Source organism: Cervus elaphus, chromosome 4 (assembly GCF_910594005.1).
Source record: "Cervus elaphus chromosome 4, mCerEla1.1, whole genome shotgun sequence".
Lineage (NCBI taxonomy): Eukaryota > Metazoa > Chordata > Mammalia > Artiodactyla > Cervidae > Cervus > Cervus elaphus.
Genome location: NC_057818.1, coordinates 48357011 through 48379024, shown reverse-complemented (window position 1 = coordinate 48379024; position 22014 = coordinate 48357011). Strand labels below are relative to the sequence as shown.

General features: G+C 50.1%; 1 protein-coding gene across 19 annotated transcripts in view; it reads right to left on the bottom strand.

The window, feature by feature from the left end:
- CATSPERG (cation channel sperm associated auxiliary subunit gamma) overlaps positions 1–22014 on the bottom strand; it is a 31727-nt gene that overhangs the window by 5912 nt on the left and 3801 nt on the right. For 10 of the 19 annotated variants that reach the window (XR_006339510.1, XM_043894570.1, XM_043894580.1 and 7 more), the window contains 19 exons: positions 17748–17892; positions 17273–17402; positions 17021–17093; positions 15837–15992; positions 9644–9815; positions 8477–8614; positions 7429–7488; positions 7079–7198; positions 6206–6256; positions 5972–6101; positions 4991–5102; positions 3662–3820; positions 3458–3570; positions 2514–2727; positions 2128–2190; positions 1837–2023; positions 1630–1748; positions 1407–1487; positions 1260–1316 (listed from right to left, as the gene is read on the bottom strand). Coding sequence is in view for 18 of the 19 variants with exons in the window: in XM_043894570.1 (XP_043750505.1) it covers positions 1260–1316; positions 1407–1487; positions 1630–1748; positions 1837–2023; positions 2128–2190; positions 2514–2727; positions 3458–3570; positions 3662–3820; positions 4991–5102; positions 5972–6101; positions 6206–6256; positions 7079–7198; positions 7429–7488; positions 8477–8614; positions 9644–9815; positions 15837–15992; positions 17021–17093; positions 17273–17402; positions 17748–17892 (2280 nt within the window). In the remaining variant the exon portion in view is untranslated. The remainder of the gene's footprint in view (positions 1–1259; positions 1317–1406; positions 1488–1629; positions 1749–1836; positions 2024–2127; positions 2191–2513; positions 2728–3457; positions 3571–3661; positions 3821–4990; positions 5103–5971; positions 6102–6205; positions 6257–7078; positions 7199–7428; positions 7489–8476; positions 8615–9643; positions 9816–15836; positions 15993–17020; positions 17094–17272; positions 17403–17747; positions 17893–22014) is intronic. The other 9 variants (XM_043894587.1, XM_043894691.1, XM_043894646.1 and 6 more) reach the window with 7 other exon arrangements.

Sequence of the window (22014 nt, the reverse complement as noted above, 5' to 3'; positions counted from 1 at the left end):
TGGCCACACCATGAGGCTTGTGGGCTTTAGTTCCCCAACCAGGGATTGAACCTGGGCCACAAGAGTGAAAGCACTGACTCCTAACCACTGGACAACCAGGGAATTCACACCCCCCCACACACACCCACACCCTGTTCTTTTTAAATAGCTGCATAGTTTTCCACTGCATGGATGTACCACCCTTTATTTAACCACTTTCCTAGTAATGAACATTTAGAATGTCTCCAAGTCTTTTGCAGTAACTGTGTGCTGCAGATCAGATTCCTGGAAGGGATCTCCTGGGCCCAAATAGATATTAACTGACTTTCTGGGGTTATGATGAAGAGGAAAATAGTGTGCACTACTAAGTTTAGCAGGAAACAGTTATTGGGCTGTGGTCACTCTTCCCTGCATTTGACCCTGAATATCCCATGTAATCCAAGGAGTTGGGAGCTGTTACAAGTCCCTTTTTTAAATTGCCCTGGGTCATAGAAACTCGGGCTTCCCAGGTGGCACTAGTAAAGAACCCACATGCCAATGCAGGTGACATGAGAGACAAGGGTTTTCTCCCTGGGCTGGCTGGGAAGATCCCCTGGAGGAGGGCATGGCAACCCACTCCAGTATTCTTGCCTGGAGAATATCATGAACAGAGGAGTCTGGCAGTCTACAGTCCATGGGGTCGCAAAGGGTCGGACATGACTGGAGCGACTTAGCATGCATGCATACTAACCCAGGAAAGAGAAGCACCAGGGTCTGTCTCCTGGAGAGTGGGCAGGGAAGTGGGTGAGAACAAGGCCTCCTCTACCACTTGTCAGCTCCGGGGGTTACTCAGAGCAGATGTCTGCATCTCTCAGAGCCTCACTGTCTGCCTCCATAGCAGGTGAAGAACCAAGGACCCAAAGGCTTGAACAAAGAACGTGTGAGCAGGCAAAGGAAGAGCAAGGCATGAAAGGAGAGCCAAGCTTGTTCATGTGTCACCTTTGGACCAGTTGGAAAAACAAGCCCTGTGTCACAGATACTTAACTTCCCCTAGAAGAAAAGCATCAGAAGGAACACACAAATTTGTGTACAATCTACGCAATGCAGCACTTTCTGAAAACATGAATGGATTAAAGGAGGGAGGGGGTGGCTGGGTGAGGTAAATGATAAAAATGAATGAGAAAGAAAAAATTAGGAAGGCATTCTTGGGATTCCCAGCTAGAGCCCTCAGATTCCACCCTGTTGAGAATGACCCAAACCCTTCCCTCCCAGCACAAGGCCCAGGACCCCAAGTCCAATACTTGCATACGAAGCCCCTGGTTCGTGTTCTGGAAGCAGTGCCCAGACGAGCCCAACACCTGCGAGTAGGAGCAGAAGATGAGATGGGACCCCATGGCTTAGTCCTTCCCCTCATCGGCGTCCCTGCCCTCCAGGCTTGGACCACACACCTTGACGAGCATGGAGGTCTTCATGAGGTGATGTCCACTAATGCCCTGGTCAAAGCAAGACCTTTTATCACTGAGCGTAACCTGGGGGTGGAGGCAGAAATGAAGGGGTCAGTAGGCCAGCGGGACGACACAGGCACTGTTCAAATAACCGCGGGCTTCTAACAGGTCCACTGCACCAGTAGCTCCGCCATCACCTCAATGCCTCTTCTCCACCTGGTCTCACCCAGAAAAGCACCGAGTTGCGATTAACAAGGACCTTCTCCTTCACCACCGCCTCAATGCAGTCGGGGTCCGCCAGCACCACAGCCAGATCCAACGGGTTCAGCACCTGGAAGGAGGGGCCTGCTTGGAGCAGAGGGCGGGGTTAAGGCTGGGGCGTGACCCAGTCGAATCCCCGCCCCTCGGTACCACCCAGGCCCCGCCCACAGACCGTGCTGGATTCCCGGCTTCCGGGCGGTCAGGAAGACTGAGAAGTTGTAGCTGGTACCCTTGTCCAGGAAGATGCGCTCGGGCAGCTCGTTCTCGGCCTTGAGGTCGTAGATTTTTTCGTAGCTGGTCATGTCAACGTGCACACTGCCTGCATTCCGCCAGTTGCTGGCCAGGTAGAAGTAGTAATCCTAGGCGACGGGGTGCGGCGCAAAGTCAGTGCCCGGACAGGGGGACGGTGAGGGGGAGAACCGGGCTCGGCCCCTTCCCCCGACTCGCCACCCTCTTCACGCACCTGGTCCTGCTTCTTGTTCTTCCACCAGCGCCAGGTGGAGTCGTGAACTGGGTCCGCGTATGGCTGCAGGAATCGAGGCACCGAGGGGACGGGTGGGTATGTCAAGGGGTGTGCCCAGGCAGGCAGTGTCCCCAGCCTCAGTCCCAGCCCCTGACCCAAACTGAAAGATACACACCCAAGCCCGGCTTTCGGCCTGACCGCCCACCCCTGCCCCCAGCCCAAAGCCATCTCTTCTGAGCCGAGCTTGATCCCCTCCTCGGCCCCCCTTCAGCCTCGCAAGCACCGAGGCGGCTCTGCTCTGCTCCGCCCTCCGCCGCGGTTCTCCCTCCCGCGTAGAAGCCCCTGCGATACCGCCTCAGGCAGGACCCGGCCCGGACGGCGCCCACCTTGTCGTACTTCGAGTGCAGCTTGAGCAGGTAGTAGACGAGGCCCTGATAGACAGCCAGCGAGTTCTCGCTGTGGAAGCCCCAGGGCTCCCAGACGCGCGGCGGCTGGGCGCGGTAGCGCTCCTGGCGCGTGTAGATCTGTGGGCTGGGCAGCTCCCGCAGACGCATCACCGTGAAGGGGCAGAAGTTGGAGAAGGACAGCGTCAGGTGGCTCCTGAGCGGCGGTAGTGGATGACGGAAGCTGACTTTCCCGGGATCCGCGCACCAGGAACCTCCGCGGGCCTGCTTCCCACCCCTACGCTGCTGGCTACGCAAGGCTGATCCTGACCTACGCCGCAATCCCTGACCTTCCTCCTCAGGTTCAGCCCCTGGACATATTCATCTGCTTGTCCCTCGACCCCTCAGAACAGAGTCCTGGACCTCATCCTATACTCTCCCCGGCCCCCCCACCCTTAGTCAACCTTCTAAGGGTTCTTCCACCTCACTCCTCCACCACTCCCAGCTGCCTCCCTGGGCTCCTCTGCAGGTGAGCAGAAGGATGTAAAATCTGACCATGAAGTTCAAGTTCCTCCCTTTGACCACCAGGGTCACCTTTTCCGCCTGGTCTCCAGGGCACTTCATTGGCAACGCATTCTATCCATACTACACTTCCTCTCAGTTCTTGATCACCCAGTCTCCTTTTCACTGGGCACAAGTGGTTCCCCCTGTCTGGAACACCCTTCTCCATCTACCACCTCATCAGTTCTCCTCACCCTTCATGCACCTCTTCTTGTGGAAGCCCTCCCTGATGCACCTTGCCCCCAGGCTGCGTTAGACCCCTCCTGCTTTGAGCCCAAAGGTTGTCACTGGGGATGGCTTGGTCTCCCCTCCCCCCCACCCCAGAATGGGAGCTTCAGATGGCAGTGCCTAAGGCTGTCTGTCTCTATGGTTCAGTATCTTCTCACCCTTGCCGCTCCAAGACATAGCCGTCACTGATCTGCTGGTACATCAGTAGCTGCTCCACGGGCATAAGCCTCTTAACAAGCCTGCCCTGCTGGTTGTCTATCAGGTACACCAGCTGCAGTGGGAAGGCATGGGCCACATGAGCTGGTGTCAGCCACCCTGCAGCTCCCCCATGTCTTCCCAGTGCCATCCCCCCACCTTGGTACCTGGTACAGTTTTTTGTCTTCGTAGAAGAGGGTGACCATGGTCTCATTGGTGGCGTAGAGAGAGGACTGCTGAAGAACCTGGAGGTTGATGTACACCTCCCAGGCCTTGGACGGGAATAGCTGGTACACCTGGTAGCTGCCCTCCAGGAGGTACCAGATCTGGGGGTATGACAGCCGGGTGTGTGTGTGTGAGGCCCATGGGCACTGTGACCCCCACCCCTCCCTCTGAGGGGTAAAGACCCCATTCCCTGAGGGGTGAGTCTTGGGTGCTCACCTCCAGCTGGGACCAGGTGAGCCATCTTTCTACTTCTCAGACCCAACCACCTCTGCTTCCAGCCCTCACTCCACATGATAAATTTCTTCAATGTTTCAGTCTGCTTGAGCTTTTATTACTTGCAATGTAACCATTCCTAATATACACACTGCCTGAAGGCTGGGGATCTGAGGGCTAAGCCCTTTTTTTCCCTTCTCACTCTTTTTAAGATTCTTTTGTAATGTGGACCATTTGTTATTGAGTTTGTTACAATACTGCTTTTGTTTTCTGTTTTGGTTTTTTCGCCCTGAGACATGTGGGATCTCAGCTCCCCGACCAGGGATCGAACCCACACCTGCTGCAATGAAAGGTGAAGTCCTAACCACTGGATCGCCAGGGAAGTCTCCCTTCTCGCTCTTTGCACCCTTCAGGGTCTCAGCATCCCCTTGGCCTCAGTTTCCCACCTCTGTACTGATGCCCACCCTCCCACCCGCTAACACATTTGGCTGTAGACCAAACCTCCTCCTTAGCCTCAGCTTGGAAGATTCTCTCCAGCCTCCAGCACAGCCCCCCTCCATGTGGCCTTCTCTATGAAGCCCTCCCTGACGCATATACCCCCAGACAGGGTCTGAACTTCCATAGGTGCTGTTTTCCCCACTGCAGCCTTGGCTGCCCTGAACTGTCACTGTCTGGGAATGAATCCATCCTCCCAACTGGGCTGGGACCCTGTGAGGGCAGGGCCCACAGCTGCCTCATTGGCCACTGTGTCTCCAGCACTGGATCGGGTGTGCTGAGCTGCATGGCGGAATGAAAGAGGGCCCCCTATGGACATCCCTTCATGACTCTGAGCACAGGCCCTTTACCCTGCTGAGTAACTTTGGAAAAGACACATCCTTTTTGAGTTTGAGGGTTCTCAGCTATAAATGGAGCTTCTGCTGCCCTTCCATTCCCCAGGGTCCCTGAGAATGTTCCCTCTCCTGGGCCCTTTTACCCTGACGGGGGTGGGGGGAGAAGGGAGACCCCTGGGCTTCGGGGCTGGGCAGAAAGGAAGTGGGGAGAGGGGCAGGGCAGTCCACCTCCTCGTTCTCGGTGACAATGGCCATGTCCCCTTGGAACGAGTTCACCAGGTACTTGATGGACAGCTCCTTGGGGAAGTCCGCCAGGTAAATGAAGTTTTCACTGTTAAAACTGAATGGGCAGAGGTGGGAGGTCAGCACACCCAGGTGAGGCCCAGAGAATATCTGCTTCCCTGACTAGTCCTGACATGCCACTGCGGGAACCATCTACTCACTTCTCCACCAGCCTGGTGAGAACACACAAAGGAAGCCTGGGACTCTAGTTTCTGCCCCCACCTCCAAACCCTCTGGCTGACCTGCCCATCTGTAAACAGGAGCTTTCGACCAAACTGGCAGTTTGCCAACACCCCACAGAGTTGGCTCTGGGTCCTTCAGCTTCCTGAAGGGTGAAAAGCATCCTACCCTCTCCCCGGGCCATGTCCCTCTATTGCTCACACAGGTTGGGTCCTCATAGCAGGTTTCATTTAAGAAAGGATTCCCACCACTGGGACTTCCCTGGTGGTCCAGTGGTTAAGAATCTGCCTGCCAATACAGAGGCTGTGAGTTCAGTCCCATATGCTGCAGAGCAACTAAGCCTGTGCACCACAGCTAATGAGGCCAGTGCCTCAGCTATTGAAACCCTCATGCCTAAAGCCTGAGCTCTGCAACAAGAGAAGCCACTGCAATGAGAAGCCCGTGCACCATGACGAAGAATAGCCCCTGCTCTCTGCAAATACAGAAAAGTCCGTGCACAGCAAGCGAGACCCAGTGGAGCCAAAAACAAATAAGGATAAACCGTTGTTGTTGTTCTTGTTTTTTTAAAAAAAGGACTCCCAGCTTTAAAATATCAGCTTCCCCTATTCTATCTCTGCCCACCCCAGCCCATGTTTTCCCCCATGATGGTTCTGATCACTTCTGGCCTTGGGCATACACACCCTGAAAACTTGGTGACTTCAGAAAGGAGCCCCACCCTACGTGGGGCTGGGGAGGCCAGCTCCATACCTCTGGAGGAGGAAGTTGCCCCAGATGAGCAGCAGGTTGTTATACGGGTTGTAGGACATGCCCTTGGGGACCATCGGAAATTTGGTATAGGACTCTGTCCCTAGAATCATCAGGAACTCCAGGCCTCGAGCTGGCAGGGGCACAGGCAAAGTGGACAGAGCAGTGAGGTGGGGTTGCTTGGGCCTCTCCTGGCACCCACCCACTTTTTCAGCCCCCTCTGCCTTCCCCTCCTACCGTCAGGGATGAATTCTGGGATGGTGTAGAGGACAACCAGGTGATCATTGACTACAGGTGGGGAAGACACAGCAAAATCTCCTGAGACCCTGAGCTTTCAAGACCTGCAACTGAGCAGGTCCCCAGCTCCCCAACGCCTCCAACCCCATCCCAACAGCTTCCCATTTCGGCCCACTGTTGTTGCTGTTGTTTAGTTGCTAAGGCGTGTCCAGCTCTGCGACCCCATGGGCTGTAGCCCGCCAGGCTCCTTAGTCCTTATAATTTCTCCATGTGAATTATAAAAAGGCACTTCCTCTAAGAGGATACAGTCCTGTGAGGGCAGAGGACTTGATTCCTTGGCTGGGGAGCTCCAGACACAGCCTAAACAACTGTACATGCACACCTGCTAAGTTGCTTCAGGAGTATCCAAACCTATGGACTGTAGCCCTAGGGGCTTCTCTGTCTGGGCTGCCATGCCCTCCTCCGGGGGATCTTTCCAAACCCATGTCTCTTACTGTCTCCTGCATTGGCAGGTGGGTTCTTTACCACCAGTACCACCTGGGAAGCCCTAAACAACTGTACACGGCAGCCCTATTCTCACTCCATCAGCTCACATCAAATCTTATTGTGAGCCACAAGGCCCTCCCAGGTCTCGCATTGCTCATGCTTCCAATCTCCCTCCTTCCCCTTCCCCCTCGGCTCCAGTCTCATCGACTTCCTCTCAGTTTTCCCAGGCCACTCGGCCTGTTCACCGCCGCCCCGACCTAGCAGTGGCAGGAGCCACATTTCCTTTCTGCTATCTGTTGAGCACAGATGCCACAAGATGGAGCAGCAGTTCATAACCCCATCTCCTGCCCCTTCCCGCTTAGCAGCCCCCAGTGGTGCCCCAATTACCCAGGTCATAGCTGACCACCTGGAAATACTTCGAGGAGGTAGGGCCTACAATCTCCACCAGCATCAGTAGATTGTAGTCACCAGCAACGAATACAGCCCAGGTGATGGAGCAGTTGACAACTGGGGAGGGAAGGCAGAAGTCCAGAAAAGACCCCCAGCCCCGTCCCCCTCCATGGTCTCTGTGACTGCCAGGCTGATCCTGGTGACTCTCCACCCATCCCCAGAAACTGCCCATCTTTTCCCGTGGCCTCTCCCACCCTTCCCTGCTCTCCCACATCCCCAGTTGCCCCCCAACCCTCCCAAGCCCACCCTATTCCCCACCCCCACAGACCCATGTGGGAGTGGGATACCTAGAATTGCACTGCACACGGACCGATTCCTGGGCAGCAACTTGAAGGACACGAGGCCATCTGAGGAGCAGAGCAGGTCAATGCTCAGGCCCTTCCCCGCCCATCTGGCACCCCACCACATCAGCTCTTCAGTTATCCAGGGTTGAATACCTGTGCCTCCTTCTTAGCCCTGGGGCAGCTCTCCCCCAACTGGCCTTTCTGTCCATTCACAACTGGCCTATCAGAATATGTCTGCCTGCTGGTCACAGTACTTGGCTCAGATCTGAGCACATGACCCAGAAATGGGCCAATCAGAGTGAACCCTGGGATTTGTGCTAAGGCCAGTGGGGAAAGAGTGCTGTCAGGGGTGACTCAAACCAGTGGGAGATGTGAGCCCCAAGTTCCTGGATGCCATCTCTAACCCCTGTGAAGGGAGTATCTATCTGAAAATGAGGCCAAATTATAGGGCTAATAATGATAAACCCTTGAATAGGACTCACCATGTCCCTAGTGCTCTTAAGACCTTCACATATGTCAACTTATTTAACCTTGATATCAACACGATGATGTGGGTATTAGTATTCTCAGCCCCATTTTGCAAATGAGGATAAGTGCCCGAAAAGAGAGGTTGAGTTACCTGTCCAAAGCCACAGGTGACTTGAGTTGGGTGTGTTAGAGCAGTCTCTCCCCTGAACCCATACTATAATCCCTAGGCTATACTCCCTTGCCAAGGGATAGTCCTGACGATTCACCCTGCAAGCCCTGGATCCAGCTATGCCTGATGCTGCATCTGGGTCTTTTCATCTATATAAGTCTACACATTTTCTACGTTTAAATGATTTTTGAATTGGGCTTCTGCCCTTTGAAACCAAACACATTGTGAAAGATACCTAACCACTCCCCCCTCCCACCAAGCCCCACCACTACAAAGGCATAAACCCATCTCGACTCATAGCCTGGGACCCCTCCTGAAGGAATATGGTGAGGGGTGAGGGCCTGGGGTCAGAACTCTTAGGGAGTGAGAGGGTCCTGAGGGGTCTCTTGGGCTGCTGGAGACTCCCAACCTTACCTGTGATGGTCCCAAAGTGGACGTAACCTTCGTTCTTGCCAGTGGTGAGGGCCATCACGTACTCGGAGCCATTGCTATGGAAATGCACGGGGCACAACCTCTTGATGCACTCGTTAGCCAGGACTCGAACCCATCTCTCTGTGGGGGCCAGCATAGACACTTGAGCCTGGGACCTTGAGTCCCCAGATCCAACTGTGCCTGAAACCAACATGCTCCTGAGTTTTCTAGCTGTCTAAGCCAATAAACACCCCTTTCTTTGACTTACGTCTATTCTAACCTGGTTCTTCCCACTGTCAAAGTTCCCTAAGAAAGAAAGTGAGAAAAATAAAGCCTTTGGGAACACTCACTAATGAAATAGGGGTTATAGTGTAAGTTTCTGTGATCCTGTAAGTTCACATCGCTCATTTACATGGGGAGGGGCAGGGGGGTAAGAAGAACTAGGGCTTTGATATCATTTAAAAGATGAGGCCAAATCCAAAGTCTCTCTTAGGATTTCCCTGGTGGTCCAGTGGCTAAGGTTCTGCAGTCCCAAAGCAGAGGGGCTGGGTTTGACCCCCGGTCAGGGAACTAAACCCCACATGCCACAACTAAGAGTTCACATGTCTCAACTAAAGATCCCATGTGCTGAAACTAGGACCTGATGCAGCCAAATAAATAAATTAAAAATTAAGTCTCTCTTTTCCTCCCTGATCAATCTCCTTCATGGCTCTGCCTTTCCAACAGCCCGTCCCTGATTCTCTCTTTGCCTGACTTCCTGCCCCTCCCCAGCGCCCCACACTTCTCGCTTGGTGTGCATCTCTCTCTGGTAAGTCTTTGACCCTCTATGCGCCTTTGCATATGAGTGAGCATGCACGTGTCTCTCTTTCTCTCTGCTCCCTCCCTTCACTCTCAGGCCTCTCTCTGCCCTTAGTGGGTTCAAGACTCCTGGGAAGGTCTGGATGAAAGCCTTGCCCCAATATACAGAGGGTAGGAGGAGGTGCCTGCAGGGTGGGAAGTGATGCTTCAGGAGCTTGGGAAGTCCCTCCTACATCCCCCTCTCCCCACCCATGGTAATTCCATTCCCAGGTGCCTCCAGTGATGGACTCACTGAAGCGCCCTCCCTGGGGCTCCAACAGGCAGGTCCCATGGCCTAAGATGCCCAGGACGCCCGGGTATGCGACCCCTCACCGCTGCCATGATTGCTCTCGTAGAGTGTGGTGTAGGCGCCTGTGAAATAGTAGATGAGCTGGTTCTGCCGGATGAAGAGGGTGCTCTCAGTGGCAATGGCATCGTAGATGGTGGCGGTGAAGCTGGCTTGGGGGCAGTAGAAGGAGCCTACCCAGCAACTGTCAATGCTCAACTGCAGGGGAGTGGAGCCAGTGGTGAGCAGGTGGCCTTGATCTCCACTCCCGTGTCCCGCCTTGGCGGGAGGCACCTGCTCTGACCACTGCTTGGGATGGACACATGTGGCTGCCCCCAGGGCCCCCTTCCTGCTCACCCTGCAGCAGCATCTTGGTGGCCAAACTTCCCCCAACAAACTTCCCCTGGAAGGAGGCGACCCAGGCCAGAGCCAGTGGGGGCTTGCTGTGCTCCCTGGAGTTGGGCAGTGCTCCATGTACTCATCGGGGCTCAGCATACCCGGTTCCCCAGGCCATAGTCAGGATTGTCCTCATGTGGATCCACAAGATTCCATGCTTGGCCTAAGGCACATTTTAATAATCCTATTCTGTACTTTTTATATTTATTTATTTTTGACTGCGCTGGGTCTTTGTTGCTGCCCGTGGGCTTTCTCTAGTTGTGGTGTGAGGGCTTCTCACTGCAGTGGCTTCTCTTGTTGCAGAGCACGGGCTCTAGAGCACAGGCTTCAGTAGTTGCGGCTCATGGGTTTGGTTGCCCCACGACATGTGGGATCTTCCCAGACCAGGGATCAAACCCATGTCCCCTGCACTGGCAGTTGGATTCTTAACCACTAGACCACCAGGGAAGTCCCTATCCTATTCTATTTGAACAACTGGACATCTGAACTCACCGACTAATCACTAACACTGGCAATATCATTAACAGTGGGAAAGCATCCAATGAAGGGCTCTTGCCTAAAAGATTGAGTATAACTTTAACCAAGCTTCTAGAACTTACTACCAGTTTATAGGCAATATAGGGTGTTGCAGATAGAATTTACATGTTGAAGCTCTATCCCCCAACATGAGTCTGTTGGGGCCTTAAAGGAGATAATTAAGGTTATAAGCAAGGTTATAAGTGAGGTTATAAGGGTGGGGCCCTAATCCTATTGGACTGGTGTCCTTATCAGAAGAGGAAAAGACACCAGAGATCTCTCTCTCTCTCCACTCATGCACACGGAGAAAAGGCCACATGACGGCAATAGTGAGAAGGCAGCTATCTGCAAGCCACGGAAAGAGGCCTCACTAGAAACCAACCCTGATGACACCTTGATCTTGGATTTCCAGACTCCAGAACTACAAGAATATAAATTTCTGTGCCTAAGCCACCCAGTCAGAGGTATTTTATTATGGCACCCTGAGACTAATATTCAATACATAAGGTCAGAGGAATAAATTAATTGATTCTATGAAGAATAAAACAGCCAGGACTTCCCTGGTCGCTCAGGGGTAAAGAATCCACCTGCCAATGCAGGAGACGTGGGTTAGATCCCTGGTCCAGGAAGATCCCACATGCTATGGAGCAACTAAGTCCTTGAGCTGCAACTACTAAACCTCATGTGCCTCAAGCCTGTGCTCTGCAATTACAGAAGCCACTGCAATGAGAAGCCCATGCACTGCAGTGAAGAGCAGCTCCTATTCACCACAACTAGAGAAAGCCCACGTGCAGCAAGGAAGACCCAGCGCAGCAAAAAAAAAAAAAAAAGCAGTAAACTGTCGAATTCTATAGGACAAAAAGCCTGGCTTCTCAAATTACCTGGAAAAAAAAAAAAAGGTGATTGATGGTTATGGGTCAGGGGAGAGCAGACTTACAGGTGAGAAGAGAATTAAGAGTTCACAACCAAATGCAACGTGCACATCTTGATTCAAGCAAACCAACTGTAAAACACATTTTTAGATAATGGGGGAAATTTAACTATGACCAGGTCAGATGATATTGGATTGGCCCAAAAAAATCATTTGGATTTTTCTGTAACACCTTACAAAAAATCCAAATGATTTTTTTTGGCCAACCCAATATTAGGGGCTTACTGTTAATTTTGCTGGGCATCATAATGGCATTGTGATTTTATTTCTTCAAAGTCCTAATGTGTTAGAGATATTTCCTCAGGTATTCTCAGAATTTACAAGTGAAATGGTATAATGGCTAGAATTTTCTTTCAAACATTCTAGGAAAAAAAAAAGTAGGACAAAAAAAAGCGCAAAATGTTAATTACTGAAACTGGGTTCATTATACAATTCTCTCTACTTTTGTGTTTGACTGTAATTTTCCACTAGAAAGTGTAATTTTCTACTAACTTTTCCAACAAAAAGTATAAATCAGAGATTTCCCAGTGGTCCAGTGGTTAAGACTCTGAGCTTTCAATGTCCAGGGCATGGGTTTGATTCCTGGTTGGGGAACTAAGATCCCACATGCTGTGCAATGAAGACAAGAAAAAATTATTTTTTACTTTTAAAAAGTATAAATCAAAATAAAACTCTAGGCTCTGCTGCTAAGGGAAATTTCACCAAGTTAAGAAGAACATGAACATTCTCACTTCCCTACCTATTCAGTACATAAGAGATTTCTGCAGACTACAGACTTTGTTGCTATGCCTGGGCAAACTAACCTACACCCTCTCAATCTGTCATTTTGACTGGATATCACAATGTATTGCCCTGTTAATATTTAAAGTGCTGCCTCTGTTTTCTGGAAGAAACACTTGGAAATTATCTTCGTTAAACTAGAAGATCATCACACCTCCCATCTTCCTCCACATGCCTGAGAAAAAGAAAAGCTGTGAGTCAGCTGGATTTCTTATTTGGGCAGTGTTTGAGAGTTCTGACTCATTTCCCCCAACAAGCAGCCTGTTGGGGTTCTCTGATCACAATGACTGAGTCAAGGTGGGCAAATGGTGAGCCACACCAAGTGGAAGGAATCTTGGGATTTGAGGATTAGAAGATAATGGGAAAGATAATTCCCACTGGATGTGGGCCTGAGAAGATGCAACCTTTGCAGTCCAGAGATGTTTGAGCATAAAGTCAATCATTTGGACAAGCTCTGGGAGTTGGTGATGGACATGGAAGCCTGGAGTGCTGCAGTTGCAAAGAGTTGGACATGACTGAGTGACAGAACTGAACTGGACTGAATTGAAAGTCAATACAGAGGAACCAGGTCTGAGAACTGGAGAGAGAAAGAGAGACTCAGATTTGGTGACACTGTTTGAAATCCTGGATCAAACTGGACCTGAAGTCCTAAATTTTTTTGGTTACATGAACTAACAAATTCCCTCTTCCACTTTTGGCAGGTGGCAAGTTGGGCTCAACTCCATTTCTCCCATTTTCTTTGGTAATGGAGTTTTAGCAGGGTATGTGCCAGCCAGGTGGAAATTAGACTTCCCAGCCTCCCTTGCAGTGGATGTTGCCAATTGACTAATTCCTCAGCAATGGAATGTGACTGCAAGTGAAACTTGCGTAAGAGAAAATAGCTCGCCCTTCACTTATGCTCTTTCTCCTTCCAAGCTGGCTGCAGTATGGACATGGGCATGATGCAGCTCAAGTCACACGGGTAAGATCAACACCTGGGGCCTAGAGGATGGTGAAGCAGGAAAGTAAAAGAGATTGGGCTTTCTCACATCTGGACTGTTTGGCAAATGAGCAATAGCATCCATTTAAGCTGTTCTCTCTCAGGGTCTCTTTGTTACAGAATCTTTTTTTTTTTTTTTTTTTTTGGATGCACCATTCAGCTTCTGGGATATTCTCTGACCAGGGATTGAACCTGGGCCACAGCTGTGAAAGCCTGGAATCCTAATCACTAGGCTGCTGGGGAATTCCTGTTACAGCAACTAAACCTGACCAACACAGGGCTGAAGATAGCTGCATAGTGTGTGTGTGTGTGTATGCAGGGGGTGAGGGGGCAGGGGTTGTTATGAGATCCTAGGGGCAGTCGATAGGAGTGCTGAGGTGTGAAACAGGAAGAAGGAAGGAAAATAGAGCAGAGACTGCAATGTGGGAAAAGTCCTGGTTAAAAAATGAGAATAAATAGACTTTGATTTTGGAGTGATGGAAATTCTTTGGAAATAGAGTTGGTGATTACACAATACCAATATATTCAATGGCCCTACACTGTTCACTTTAAAATAGTGAATTTTATGATTTTCATCTTGATAAATTAAAAAAAAAAGGATGCCTGAAGTTCAAATTGCACTTTTAATTCACGTGACATAACCCCCCTCCTTTGTCCTCCAAATCTCTTCAGCAGAATTCATTGGCTACATCTCTCCTGTGGGTGTGTTTGGGTCAGAAGCATGAAAACTGACCAAGGTCTGCAAAGACCTGGGTCAGAACCAGAGAGAGAGCTGACAGGACAGCTCTATAGACCAGAGATGTTCTATAAACAGAAAGAGTTCAACAGAAGCAGGAATTCAGAGCCAGAGGGAACTGAGAGAACATTAATCCACCTGGGGTTGTCAGAAATCCATGTGTGGGAGGACTTCGCTGGTGGTCCAGTGGTTAAAAATCTGCCATTCAACGCAAGGGACTCGGGTTCTATCCCTAATGGAGGAACTAAGATCCTATATGCCTCGGAGCAACTAATCCCTTGGACCACAGTACAAAAGATGCCATGTGATGCAATGAAGATCCCACATGCTGCAACTAAGACCTGATGCAGCCAAAAATACGTAAGTAAACAAATATTTTAAAAAAAAATCATGATGGCACTTTCAACTTTGATGGGAGGAGGTTCAAGCAGTCTTTCGGGGTTGCTGTGGTGCACATTGTTATCTTAGACACAATTAACAACCAGCATCTTGTCCTCCCCTCTTGTGGCAAAGCTACCCTGATTTCACTCCGGGGGAGTCATCCTCTCACTGTCTCTTGTCTTGGCTACCCTCCTCATTAGGACAGATCTCATGACTCATGCTAAGCTAGCTGGCACGCTCCATTCTTTTGGGACACATGACCCAAGCTGAGCCCATCAGGATCAAGCAAATAAGTTTCAGGAATTTTTTTTTAAATCTATTTGGGAAAGAGGTGCTCCCTTTCTCTGCCTATGAGCTGGGATGATATGAATCATTTTGAGGATGGAGTTAATCCAGAAGAAGTGAAGCCAAAAGTTGGGAGTCCTCATTCGAACTCTGAATCAAGCCAGGCCTGCAGGCTGCTCTGTGTCCAGGCTTTGCAGTTGGGTGCACCTATTCAATCTTATTTCTCTGCTGAAACCAAACTGGTTTGGAGTTCTGCCTACAACTGAGATTAACCCAAACGTGTCTGTGTTTCACACTGAAAGGACCTCGCTTCAGACACTGTTTCCATGTTTTGGAAGTAATATAGGCTCACAACGCCAAATTTGAAACCCTAGGGGCCAGGTGCACATTGAAATTCAGAATTTTCCAGTGTTTAGAAGGTAAGATAACACATATATGAGGCTTCCTCAGTGGCTCAGGAGTACAGAATCCACCTATAATGCAGGAGATGCTAGAGCCCCCTGGATCGGGAAGATCCCCTGGATCAGGAAGATCCCCTGGATTAGGAAATGGCAACCCATTCTACTATTCTTGCCTGGAAAATCCCATGGACAGAGGAGCCTGGCAGGCTACAAAAGAATTGGATATGACTGAATGACTGAGTATGCACCATGGCATATATACCACCCAAACACCCAGTGGCGTCTGGGGCAGCACCCCATAATCAAATTCCTTAACATTTCTGCAGGGCAGCATCAGAATATTATTAAATGGAATGCATAAAGATTAAAAAAAAAGAAGTCTTTGTTAGCTCAAGTCAGAGTTTCTCAACAAATGCATTTTAGCCTTGAATTGTGAAAATGCCATTTCAAAGATTTGGGATTTCAGAACTACAAATGGTGGACCTATAAATAATAATAGCTTCAACTCCCATATTACTCATTCTGGGTCTGACTACTATGGATTTGTGTCATTCTCAGAATGATTCTATAAGGTAAATATAAATGTCGTTCCCATTTTACAAATGGGGAATCCGAGGCCAGGGTAGGTGAAGCAACTTGCCCAACATCACACAGCTAGGAGACGGCAGAAGGAGGATTTGAACCCAGGCTGCCTGGCTGCAAGGTCTATCTTTTGTTGATGTTATCTGCCTCTCCTGGGCATTGGTGTGACTTTGGGGACCCCTTCCATGGCCCTGGGCCCCTTTCCACTTTAGGAGCTGGAACCCAGCCCACCTTCTGCCCTGCAGTGACTCACCTCCACGAGAAAGAAGTCCTTGAAGTTTGTGTCAGTCAGTAGGACGGTCTTCTCCTCAGGGATGCCACCCAGGATGAGTACAGGTGTCTGGTCCACAGTGTACCACAGCGGCCTCGACGGGACATTCACAAAGTACCGGGGTATCAGATGGAAGAGCTGCGGGGCAGGGGCCAGAGGGCTGCTCGACAACCCCCTCTCTTCCCACGGTTCTGTCTCATTTAAGGTAAAACCTAAAGACCTTACCCTGACTCACAAGGCCATGTGCAATTTGCCTCCATCACCTCTCTGACCTCATCCTCCACCACTCTCCCCCTTGCTCACTTTCTCCTGGCCATGTGGGCTTTCTCACTGCTTCTCAGAGCCTTTATACCGACTGCTCCCTCTGCTCGAAATGCTCTTCTAGTAACCACGTAATTCCTGCCTCTCCTCCACCAAGACTGTACTCAAATGTCGATCTTCTCAATTACACCTTTCTTGAGCATCCATTTAAACACTGCCACCCCCTCCTGTGTGTGTGTGCTCAGTTGTGTCTGACTCTTTGTGACCCCATGAACTGTAGCCACCAGGCTCCTCTGTCCATGGGATTTCCCAGGCAAGAATACCAGAGTGGGTTGCCATTTCTTTTTTTTTTTTTTTTTGCCATTTCTTACTCCAGCGAATCTTCCTAACCCAGGAATCAAACCCATGTCTCCTGCGTCTTCTGCACTGGCAGATGGATTCTTGAGCCTTAAGCACCCGGGAAGCCCCCGCCACCCCCTCTTACAGAGATCTAATTCCCCTCACTCTGAATTCTCTCCAGTGCACTGACCACATTTTAACCTGCTGTGGAATTGACTTGATCTCATGTGTGCTGGTCTGGTGTCTGTCTCTCCCACTAGACTGTCAGCTCAAAGAGAGGGCACGGATTTGGGTCTGTGGGTTCGCTGCTATGTTCCAACAATCTGTGCTCAGAAAGTGCCTACTGAATGAATGAATGCACTATGATTAAGAATATGGGTGCAGGAGTCAGGAAGACACAGTTTCAAGTCTGTGGGCAAATGGCTCCATCGTTTTGGGGCGTCAGTTTGCTCCTCTTTAAAATGGGTATGCTAGAGGACCTTCTCGCACAGGTCACTGTCAAGACTTAAAGTGTACTTAGCAGATTACGGCACCAGGGGCCCTTCCCATCACCAGGGCCCCCTCACCTCATTTCCCACAGTGAATTGGAGTTCGTGGTCTCGCTGTCTCTCCAGGAAGCCGTTAATGTTCACACGAAACCTGAAGGTGGGTGTGGGGCAAGCACCGGTGTGGGCTCTGGCTGCTGCCAGAGCTCACAGCCACTTCCCTGCCCCTTTCCTGCCCTGAGGACCCCTCTTCTCTTCTGTGGGAATCCGGAAATTAGGAAGCCCCTCCCAGAGTCTCCGCGCCTCACCCAGCCGGGGATTGGGAAAGGGCACCTTTTATTGGGAATGAAGGGCCCCAGGCCATTGCTGCTAACGTCCACGCGCATGACCACGCTGCCGTTCTTGATGGGCATGGGCGTGTACCAGCTCATGAGACACACCTCCTCTGCGTCACATCTCTCTGCTGGCAGGCGGTGGGTACTGAAGCTGCTGGGGCCTTCCAGTAGCCTCCCCCCATGCCGGCCACAAACCACTGGGATCCCCCCGCAACTCCATTCTCAGCCATGGATCCCCCTGGGGCCTCTGTGTGGCCCCATCTGGGCCCCGGAACCTGCTGAGGCATCCTTGGCTACCACCCTCCCAGGTCAAAGATCCCTGTGAGGCCCGCAACCACCACCACACCCCCACCAGGTCATAGGCCCCTTGAGACCAGGAACCTGGTTGAGCTTCCCTGGCCACGCCCCACACGGCCACGCCCCACACGGCCACGCCCCCACCCACCAGGCGGGCTGTGACCCTCCAGGCCCACCTGGGCTGCGGAAGGGAGCTGCCTCCATCTGGATCTGCAGCTGCTCTATCTTCCAGCGATGGAAGTTGACTGGGGACTGGAAGGTGACCAGCACCACCGGCTTCAGCCCTGTCAGATGGCCCTTGCGGACCAAGGCCTCGGAGGACTGAGGGCGAGATGGCCCCACAGGGGTGTCCTTAAGAGAGCCTGTGGGTCCCCCTGCCTTGACCCCACCTTTACTAGCCTGCCTTCTTCCTAGGCTGGGTCAGGAGAACAGAATCTCCACCGTGGGAAGGTCAGAGAACATGGTCTAGGTTTGGGGCACGGGAGGGGGACGGAACCAGTCTAGGAAAGGGGGCGGAGGTGCTTCTGGCTGGGAGGGAGTCAGGAGGTCTTCCCGGAGGAGGTGAGTCCAGAGCAAGGTCCTCAGACAGAAATTAGACATAGGGAATGCATAGGGCAAGAAAGCATAGGACAAACAAAAATATAAAGGTGGGAGCACCTGGCACCCACAACTACTAGCAGCCTCTTCCCTCACTTCAGGGATTCCATTCTCACTCCTGGGGCTTCTGGTTTAGGAACTGGGATCTGGGGTATGATGGGGCAGTTAGCCCCTGGAGAAAGGCATGGCAACCTGCTCCAGTATTCTTGCCTGGAGAATCCCACGGACAGAGGAGCCTGGAGGGGCTACAGTCCATAGGGTCACAAAGAGTCAATCATGACTGAGGTGACTTAGCAAGCAGGCAGGCAGGGGCAGTTATACAGAAAGGAACTAGGGACGAGGGTGACTGGGTGGCCAGGGACAACCTCCCAGAAGTGCCAGGATCCTGGCTGGGCTAAGAAGGGAGGGCAGGGCTTAGAGCAGCAGTCCCCAACCTTTTTTGGCACCAGGGACCAGTTTAATGGGGACAATTTTTCCACTGAGCAGGACTGGGGGGTGAGGGGAAGGTTTTGGTATGATTCAAGTGCATTACATTTATTGTGCACTTTATTTCTATTATTATTACATCAGCTCCACCTCGGAATATCAGGCATTAGATCCCAGAGTTTGGGGACCCCTGACTTAGAGTGGAGATGGAAGGAGGAAGACATGTATTCTAGGGTATGTGCTGTGCTGTGCTTAGTCATTCAGTTGTGTCCAACTCTGCTACCCCATGAACTGTAGCCTGCCAGTGTCCTCTGTCCATAGGGATTCTCCAGACAAGAATACTGGAGTGGGTTGCCATGCCCTCCTCCAGGGGATCTTCCCAACCCAGGGATGGAACCCAGGTCTCCCACACTGCAGAAGGATTCTTTACCATCTGAGCCACCAGGGAAGCCCATGCATACTGGAGTGGATAGCCTATCCCTCCTCCAGAGGATCTTCCCGACCCAGGAATCAAACTTGGGTCTTCTGCATTGCAGGCGGATTCTTTATCAGCTGAGCTACCAGGGAAAGCCCATTCTTGGGTATAGAACAGCATTAATATTTCATTTTTTTTTTTTTGGCTGGATCATGTGGTATGCAGATCCCTGATAAGTGATCAAACCCATGCTCCTGGCACTGGGAGTATGGAGTCTTAACCACTGGACCACTAGGGAAGTCTCTAGAAGAGCATTAGCAAAGGCTTGGAGGCATCCCCAAGAGACAGCTGTGCTCAAGTCGCTGTGGGCAGGGGTGTGGGGGGAGCTATGAGACACGGGTGGGAGATTTAATGAGTCTGATTCCTTTGGCACAGGCCTTCATCCTGAGGAATGCCTCGGCCAGGGCCCTTTCAATCCTGCCCCCTACACCTGTCCCAGCCCTGCCTCTGGCTTCCAATCACAGGGGAGCAGGTGCTGGTGGGTTGGGGAGCTCTTCCCTATCAGGGCTATAGTGGCCACAACTACCCTGATGCTGTCCACCCTTAACTCTTGCCTGGACCAAGCATCAGCCTCCTCCCTGTCTCCTTGCTCCTGCTCTGCCCCCCATTCAGCCTGTTAACACTTGAATCCCATCACATCCCTCCTCTGTTCAAAACCTCATGGCTTCATCTCACTAGAGAGAAAGCCAGGTCTCACTCTCCCCTCCCACTGTCCCCCTTGCTGAGCCTGCTCCAGCCACACACGGGCCTCTGGGCGGTTCCTCATATACTCCAGCCTCGGTCCTATTTCAGGACAGCTGCACCTGCTGTTCCCTCGGCTCCAGTGTTTTCCCCAGTTCTCTCCCTTTTCATCATTCAGGCCTCTTCTCAAGCTCTTCAGAGACCTTCCCCAAACACTCCAGCTAACACCTTCACCTCATTTTATTTTCATCTTTGCACTGATTACACCAATAAGTTGTTTTCTGTATTTACTTGTCGATTGTCTGCTTCCCTGGTGGGCTGAATCCAGAAGAAACATCAGGCCACACTGTTTATCACTGTACTGCCTCCCCAACCCATTGTGGAAAAAAAAAAAAGAGGGTCTGACTCAGAGTATGTGTTGCATGAACAGATAAAGGAATGACTATCAGGCTTTCACAGATAAGGAGAGAAAGTTGATGGAGTCAACTCTCGGCCCAGGTCACTCTCTAGAAACTTGTTGCTAGCATTCACTTTCTATGAACCAGCCACTGTGCTCAGTGCTTCATACATATTTAATCATTTTATGAAGTGGGTATGATCATTATTGTAGCCTTGTTAAGGATGAGGAGACTTTGGTACAGAGAAGTTAAGTGACTTGCCTGAGATCACTCAGCTGTTATGAGCAGGACTGGGGTTGGAAGCCAGGCAGCCTGGCTCCAGAGCTCAAAGGATTCACTATCATGCTATACTTCCTCCAGATAAATATGAGTCCATGGTAGAATCAAACCCAGGTCTGTAGCCTTCAGAACTTCAATTCTCAACCACAACATTCTGCTTATTTCAGTCAAAACAATCTTAAAGAACAAACTTGGAGGACTCAAACTTCCCAATTTGAAAATTAATACAAAGCTACAGTGATCAAAACAGTGTCGTACTGGCATATGGACAGACATATAGAACAATGGAATAGAATTATATCCAGAAATATACCCTTATACTTATAATCAGTTGATTTTTGACAAGGATGTGAAGACAATTCAATGAGGAAAGAATAATCTTTTCAGTCCTGGCATAACTGGATATTCCCAGGCAAAAATTAGACCCCTACCTCACACCATATACAAAAACTAACTCAAAATGAATCAAAGGCCCACATAAGAGCTAAAACAAACAAACAAACTCTTAGAAGAAAACATGGGAGTAAATTTTCATGATTTGTGGTTAGGTAAAGCCTTAGACAACACCAAAAGCACCAGCAACAAATGAAAAAAAAATGATAATTGGGCTTTATCAAAAATTAAAACTATGGTGCCATTGTATGATATGTGAATTATATCTCAATAAATGTAAAGCTTTAGTGCTTTAAAGGACATCATTAAGAAAGTGAAAAGACATGGAATGTGAAAAATATTTACAAATTATACATCTGAGAAGGAACTACTTTCCAGTATATAAAAAGAAATTTTATAATGTGACAATAAAAAGACAAATAACCCAGTTTTTAAATGGGCAAAGGATCTGAACAGACATTTCTCCAAAGAAGATAGATAAATGGCTAATGGGCATATGAAAAGATGTTCAACATCATTAGTTACGAGGCAAATGCAAATCAAAACCACACTGAGATGCCATTTCACACATACTAGAGGGCAAGAATCAAAGAAATGGACAACAACAAATGACAATATAGAAAAACTGGACCCCTCATACACTGTTTATGAGAATGAAAAAAGACATGGATTTGCTTTGGAAAACAGCCCAGCAGGTCCTCAAAAGTGAAACAGAGTTATCATGTGACCCAGAAATTCCTTTTCTAGGTATATACTGAAGAGAACTGAAAACAGATGCTTACACAAACATGTATACACATGTTCATAGCAGCATCATTCATAATAACCACCCCCAAAGTGGAAATAACTCAAATCGCCAGCACTTAATGAATAGCTAAGCAAAATGTAGCACATCTGTACAACTGAATATTGTCCTTGTTCAGTTGCCGAATCATGTCTGACTCTTTGTGACTCCATGGACTGCAGCATGCCAGGCCTTCCTGTCCCTCACCATCTCCCAAAGTTTGGCCAAGTTCAAGTCCATTGCATCGGTGACTCATCCATAAAAAGGAAATACTGATCCATGTTATAACATGGATGGGTCTTAAAAACATGTTAAGTGGAAGAAGTCAGATACAAAAGGCCACATATTACTTGATTCCATTCTTTATATGAAATGTCCAGAATAAGCAATTTCACAGAAGTAGAGAACAG